The sequence below is a fragment of the Rhinichthys klamathensis genome, unplaced genomic scaffold (genome assembly GCF_029890125.1).
Source record: "Rhinichthys klamathensis goyatoka isolate OS25496 unplaced genomic scaffold, OSU_Roscu_1.1 h1tg000789l_1, whole genome shotgun sequence".
Taxonomy (NCBI): Eukaryota; Metazoa; Chordata; class Actinopteri; order Cypriniformes; family Leuciscidae; genus Rhinichthys; species Rhinichthys klamathensis.
The window spans coordinates 65,001-72,500 of record NW_026607185.1 but is presented as its reverse complement, the minus strand read 5'-3'; the positions used below and the strand labels follow the sequence as shown (position 1 = coordinate 72,500).

The window sequence follows — 7,500 nt, the reverse complement described above, 5'->3', positions numbered from 1 at the left end:
TTCTGAGAGTAATAGCGTGTGTGTGTGTGTGTGTGTGTACCCTGTGGAATGACACAATCTCCTGGTGTCCTCATGTTCTGAGAGTAATAGTGTGTGTGTGTGTGTGTGTGTGTGTGTGTGTGTGTGTGTGTGTGTGTGTACCCTGTGGAATGACACAGTCTCCTGGTGTCCTCATGTTCTGAGAGTAATAGCGTGTGTGTGTGTGTGTGTGTGTGTGTACCCTGTGGAATGACACAGTCTCCTGGTGTCCTCATGTTCTGAGAGTAATAGCGTGTGTGTGTGTGTGTGTGTGTGTACCCTGTGGAATGACACAATCTCCTGGTGTCCTCATGTTCTGAGAGTAATAGTGTGTGTGTGTGTGTGTGTGTGTGTGTGTGTGTGTGTGTGTGTGTGTGTGTGTGTACCCTGTGGAATGACACAGTCTCCTGGTGTCCTCATGTTCTGAGAGTAATAGCGTGTGTGTGTGTGTGTGTGTGTGTGTGTGTGTGTACCCTGTGGAATGACACAGTCTCCTGGTGTCCTCATGTTCTGAGAGTAATAGCGTGTCACCGCTAGCACCGGCGAGTGAAGCCTCAGACTCTCCTTGATGCACATGCTGGTGAAGGTCAGCTGACTCAGATCCTCCCTGCAGCCAATCACAGCGCAGAATCACACCTCACTCACAGTATATCACTCCATATATGGGCATTCACTGTTTACCATCATTGGATGTGTTCAGAACAACATACTACACACTGCTCACACACTGCTCTCACACACACTGCTCACACACTGCTCTCACACACACTGCTCACACACACTGCTCACACACTGCTCTCACACACACTGCTCTCACACACTGCTCTTACACACTGCTCTTACTGTTTCTGCAATATCTTGTATGTAGACTGTGCACAGTATGCTTGCTTTCAGGAATGCATAGATGATGTGAACCATGATTTTTAACATATTTATACAGTATATATACTGTAAATTGTTATGTTGTATTTTAATATACACACACACACACACACATTATTGCTTAAACTGCATTTTAAAACATTTAATAAGTGAACAGTCCATAGGATACCACTCGCTGAATTAAACAAGATGAAAATGTATCATACTGCTATTTATGTTTATGTGTTTTAGAATGCAAACTTATAGCATAATGCATATAATTTTTTAAAAGGTAGTGAGTGTGAGTGTGTGTGTGTGTGTGTGTGTCACTGACCAGCGGATGTGGTGTGTGTCTCTGTAGTGAGTGTGTGTGTGTGTGTGTGTCACTCACCAGCGGATGTCGTGTGTGTCTCTGTAGTGAGTGTGTGTGTGTGTGTGTGTGTGTCACTCACCAGCGGATGTGGTGTGTGTCTCTGTAGTGAGTGTGTGTGTGTGTGTCACACTCACCAGCGGATGTCGTGTGTGTCTCTGTAGTGAGTGTGTGTGTGTGTGTGTGTGTGTGTGTGTGTGTGTGTCACTCACCAGCGGATGTGGTGTGTGTCTCTGTAGTGAGTGAGTGTGTGTGTGTGTGTCACTCACCAGCGGATGTCGTGTGTGTCTCTGTAGTGAGTGTGTGTGTGTGTGTGTCACCAGCGGATGTCGCGTGTGTCTCTGTAGTGTGTGTGTGTGTGTGTCACTAACCAGCTGATGTCGTGTGTGTCTCTGTAGTGTGTGTGTGTGTGTGTGTCACTAACCAGCTGATGTCGTGTGTGTCTCTGTAGTGAGTGTGTGTGTGTGTGTCACTCACCAGCTGATGTGGTGTGTGTCTCTGTAGTGTGTGTGTGTGTGTGTCACTAACCAGCTGATGTCGTGTGTGTCTCTGTAGTGAGTGTGTGTGTGTGTGTCACTCACCAGCTGATGTGGTGTGTGTCTCTGTAGTGAGTGTGTGTGTGTGTGTGTCACTCACCAGCGGATGTCGTGTGTGTCTCTGTAGTGAGTGTGTGTGTGTGTGTGTCACCAGCGGATGTCGCGTGTGTCTCTGTAGTGTGTGTGTGTGTGTGTGTGTCACTAACCAGCTGATGTCGTGTGTGTCTCTGTAGTGAGTGTGTGTGTGTGTGTCACTCACCAGCGGATGTCGTGTGTGTCTCTGTAGTGAGTGTGTGTGTGTGTCACTCACCAGCGGATGTCGTGTGTGTCTCCGTCCCGCAGGAGCGACTGGATCTCGGCACGACAGCGCTCCTGATGATCCTGATGCATGGCCAGATTATAGAAGATCCAGGAGAGAGCGCTGGCGGTGGTGTCGTGACCTGAACACACACACACACTAGTCATGCTTTCATCAGAACCAAACCAACAGCAAACCACTGAATATGAGCTAAGTGTATGTTTTCTAACAAAAATCCACTTTTCTCAGTAATCCTTAAAGAATTGGAAAATTACTTTTCTACTAGTCAATCTAGTACTGATGGAAAAGCTATAAAGACTGTTCAAAGTCTTTGAATGATACTAAGGTCTTATATCTTGGTGAATGTTTTATTTATTTATGTGTGTGTGTGTTTCCTTTACTCCCCTGGCTCCAAAATGTATGTTGTATTGTTTTGTTGTTTAAAGCATTAATAAAAAAATAAAAATAAAGAATCCAGTGAATATGAGCTCGGACTCACCAGCAAACATGAACATATCTGCATGTGCCTGGATCTCCTCGTTCGTGAGTCCCTCGTCGTTCTCATCCTGAACATTACATATATTACCTTAACATATCCATCAGGAACACTTCCCTTAGTTTGGGATAAATACTCTACTGGCCAAAAGTGTGGATTAAAAACACCATTGTTTAAAGTTTAAAGAGTCTCTTCTGCTCACCAAAGCTGCATTTAATTGATCAAAAATACTTTAAAATAGTGAAATATTATTGTAATTTAAAGTATCTGTTTTCTATGTGAATATATAGTAAAGTGTAATTTATTCCTGTGATCAAAGCTGAATGTTCAGCATCATTACTCCAGTCTTCAGTGTCACATGATCCTTCACAAATCACTCTAATATGAGGATCTGATGCTCAAGAAACATTTATGATTATTATCAGTGTTGAAAAGTTTGGGGTCAGTAAGATCTTTTTTTAAAGAAACAGAAATTAATACTTTTATTCAACAAGGATGCATTAAATTTATCAAAAGTGACAGTAAAGACATTTATGTTGTTACAAAATATTCTATTTCAAATAAGAGCTGCTCTTTTAATCAGCATATTAGAATGATTTCTGAAGGATCATGTGAATAAGCTAGGTGTTGGCTTGAGAAAGTTTTAATAAAGTGACTGTAAAAGCTTGAAATGACTCTAATAGGCTTCAGTGAGTTTAGATTAGAATTTTTGACGGTTGAAAATCAAATAAACGCAGCCTTGTTGAGCATAAGATACTTCTTATTAAACACCAACACAACCTTAAAGGGGTCATCTGATGCCCATATTCCACAAGTTGAGATGATTCTTTAGGGTGTTCATGTAAAGTTTGTAACATACTTTGGTTAAATTCCTCAATTGTTGTGTAAAACATCACCCTTTTACCTCCTCAAAAACAGCTGTTCACAGCGACCCGTTTCGGTGTATGTCTCTTTAAGTGATAATGAGGTGCATGTCTCTTTAGGTGATAATGAGGAGCATGTCTCTTTAAATGATAATGAGGTGCATGTCTCTTTAAGTGATAATGAGGTGCATGTCTCTTTAAGTGATAATGAGGAGCATGTCTCTTTAAATGATAATGAGGTGCATGTCTCTTTAAGTGATAATGAGGTGCATGTCTCTTTAAGTGATAATGGGGTGCATGTCTCTTTAAATGATAATGAGGTGCATGTCTCTTTAAGTGATAATGAGGTGCATGTCTCTTTAAATGATAATGAGGTGCATGTCTCTTTAAATGATAATGAGGTGCATGTCTCTTTAAGTGATAATGAGGTGCATGTCTCTTTAAGTGATAATGAGGAGCATGTCTCTTTAAATGATAATGAGGTGCATGTCTCTTTAAGTGATAATGAGGTGCATGTCTCTTTAAGTGATAATGAGGTGCATGTCTCTTTAAGTGATAATGAGGTGCATGTCTCTTTAAGTGATAATGAGGTGTATGTCTCTTTAAGTGATAATGAGGTGCATGTCTCTTTAAGTGATAATGAGGTGCATGTCTCTTTAAGTGATAATGAGGAGCATGTCTCTTTAAATGATAATGAGGTGCATGTCTCTTTAAGTGATAATGAGGTGCATGTCTCTTTAAGTGATAATGAGGTGCATGTCTCTTTAAATGATAATGAGGAGCATGTCTCTTTAAATGATAATGAGGTGCATGTCTCTTGAAGTGATAATGAGGAGCATGTCTCTTTAAATGATAATGAGGTGCATGTCTCTTTAAGTGATAATGAGGTGCATGTCTCTTTAAATGATAATGAGGTGCATGTCTCTTTAAGTGATAATGAGGTGCATGTCTCTTTAAGTGATAATGAGGTGCATGTCTCTTTAAGTGATAATGAGGTGCATGTCTCTTTAAATGATAATGAGGTGCATGTCTCTTTAAATGATAATGAGGTGTATGTCTCTTTAAGTGATAATGAGGTGCATGTCTCTTTAAGTGATAATGAGGTGCATGTCTCTTTAAGTGATAATGAGGTGCATGTCTCTTTAAATGATAATGAGGTGCATGTCTCTTTAAGTGATAATGAGGAGCATGTCTCTTTAAATGATAATGAGGTGCATGTCTCTTTAAGTGATAATGAGGTGCATGTCTCTTTAAGTGATAATGAGGTGCATGTCTCTTTAAATGATAATGATCAACTGCCCCCCCCCCCTCTCGCGTGTTGAATGGCTGAGGGCGGAAATATGCTAATACGGGACAGTCCGTCAGCGGTCGTGGGCGGAGCATGAGCATTATGACATCATAGTGCTCAGAAAATCCAAACGGCTTGATTATTGAGAGAGACTTTTTGAAGATAAAAGATAAAGGAGTGAATTATTTTTTCTTGTATGGTGGTTGTGTCCACACACTGCACACACACATTCATATGCAAACACCATCCGGTGACCCCTTTAAAGGTTGTTGTTAAAACCCGACGTGCCTTTGACAGAAGCAGTAAGTCCACGAGGTCCGTGTCCTTCTTCTTGTATCCTCCGGTGTACTCCAGGTTTTCCGAGCTGCTCTCCGCGGATCCCCGGCGTTCGAGTTGGGAACGCCGTTCTTGGACGATTTCCGCGGTGAACCGGTGAACGATGTCGCAAGCCTTGCGGAAGCGCCGTCCCTGCTCAGAGCGCCAGTATAACCAGTCCCAGTGATACGGCAGATAGTGCTGTCTCTGGACCAGCAGCTTAGACAGATCCAGGATAGCTGCGATGTACTCACTGGGTTTCCTGAGAGAGAGAGAGAGAGAGAGACTATAATACACTAAGACTAAAACACTTCCCAAATATACCCCGAATTCGAATCCATATCAGACACACAGAAAATCCCATATTTACTAGGAGAAATGCCCAAATGTGAGATAATTGCTGCAAAATATGTCTCCTCATGCCATGAAATGAGGACAACCAGTGGAACCTCAGATGGATAATAATTGTACAAATTTTCAAATAATTATTATTTTGATTGTTTGATATTTTAGTAATTGTTTTATTTTATTTTTTTATTGTTCACTTTTATTTATCTATGTTTGTATATGTCTATTGCTTTGGCAATATTGTGCTATTGTACACATTCATGCCAATAAAGCTGATTTGAATTGAATTGAATTGAATTGAATTGAATTGAGAGAGACAGAGAGAGAGAGAGAGAGAGAGAGAGAGAGAGAGAGACATTCAAACCAAAAATGATTCAGACACCAGATATCATTTCATATTGTTTCACTAGTGTGATCAGGACACTATAGTTCATTATGTAAGTGAGGAGAGCAAAATAAAGTAAACTGTGACATATTATACCCAAAACTATCCCTCCACTTTGAGCTGCTCATGTTTTCTTCAGTGTGTTTTCTGTAACTGCTAATGCTCTTTTTACACACACACTGAACAACATGAAGCATTGCTTGGTCACTGGTTGAGCTAAACTGGTATTATCTAATTGTGTCGTTAAATTTAACAGCTGACAGATATTCAACATAATTCATGTGTGAGAGTCTAACAGAAGGACGGACAAAACCAGTCAAATATCCACTGATTTAATAACTCTGAGTTCTGCTCATGTTTATTACCATTTTCTAAACTATAGCAAATAATCTGTGATAATGTGAGAAATGTTGAATGTGTGTGTGTGTGTGTGTGTGACACTGACCCCTGACAGTGACCGTCGCAGCTGAAGGTGCATTTGAGGAGACTGTCCAGAGTCATCGAGCTCATGTGCTCAAACATGTCCAGACCGTTCTGTCCCTCGGCCAGCAGGAGGCGCCATTTACTCTTCAGGAAAACACAACAAACACACGCAACCACAGAAGAAACCGCCCGTCATGCAAAGTTCCTCCTCACACATCTGAACAATCTTCCGTTGTGCAACAACAACACAGATACTGTTGTGAGGACTTGAGTTAACACGCTTAAAACAGGAACAATACACACACACATGCACACACACACATGCACATCTCACCAAAACATGTCCAGATCACTATTTCACTGTCAAATCAGGAGAAATAAGAAATTATCTTTCACTTGAAGCCTATTTTAGGAACATTAATATACATTAATGGGGGAAAATTGGTATGAAAATAATGCCACAATCAGGGATATTATTGTTAATTAAAACTAAAACACAATTTTATGTTAATTTAAATAAAAATAAACATTACCTGAAATAAAATATAAAAAAATGTAAAAGGCAACGATTTTTATTTGTGATTAGTTTAAGTACTTAAATAATTTGGATGGAAAATGTCATGAAAATAATGTCACAATCAGAGTTATTACTGTTAACTAAAGCTAAAACCATTAAAAAAATGTTAAAATTTTTACTTAAATAAAATGAGTTAAAAAAAAAAGAATTAAATAAAAAAAATAATTTAAATTAAATTAAAAACTTTATTTCTATTTAGTTTAAGTACTAAAATAACTAAAACTGTAATAAAAATATTATTTCAATATATATTATTAAATTTAAATATATTAAAATTAAATATAAAAATAAAAATAACTCGTTCAAAATATGAATAAAAACAATAATAGTTCTAAAATAACACCATAAAAACAGGCTTCATTATTATTTCTTAGTTGTGCTTTCGTGAATTTCTTTATTTTACAGTGTCTTTCTTACATGTAAATATAATAACTATAATTTATGCATAACTACATGCAACTAACCCTAAACCAAACCTGCTCCTAACCCTAACCCTATAGTAAGTACATGCAGTTAATTTTTATTCTCAGTACGTAAATGTATGATTACACTGTAACAATGACATCTTAAAATAAAGGGTTACACTTGATTTTAAGTACTGAGTAATATTAACATGTACTTACTACAGGGTTAGGGTTTGGTTGAGGGTTAGTTGCATGTAATTATGCATGATTTACGGTTATTACTATGGTAAGTACATGTTACATATGTAACAAGGACAC

At 38.9% G+C, this 7,500-nt stretch overlaps 1 protein-coding gene across 1 annotated transcript in view; it reads right to left on the bottom strand.

The window, feature by feature from the left end:
* LOC130077961 (cytochrome P450 4F3) overlaps nucleotides 1–7,500 on the bottom strand; it is a 20,564-nt gene that overhangs the window by 1,946 nt on the left and 11,118 nt on the right. Inside the window, exons 5-9 of the mRNA XM_056243398.1 lie at nucleotides 6,224–6,345; nucleotides 5,019–5,307; nucleotides 2,583–2,649; nucleotides 2,096–2,225; nucleotides 492–625 (exon numbers count right to left, since the gene is read on the bottom strand). Coding sequence (XP_056099373.1) covers nucleotides 492–625; nucleotides 2,096–2,225; nucleotides 2,583–2,649; nucleotides 5,019–5,307; nucleotides 6,224–6,345 — 742 coding nt within the window. The remainder of the gene's footprint in view (nucleotides 1–491; nucleotides 626–2,095; nucleotides 2,226–2,582; nucleotides 2,650–5,018; nucleotides 5,308–6,223; nucleotides 6,346–7,500) is intronic.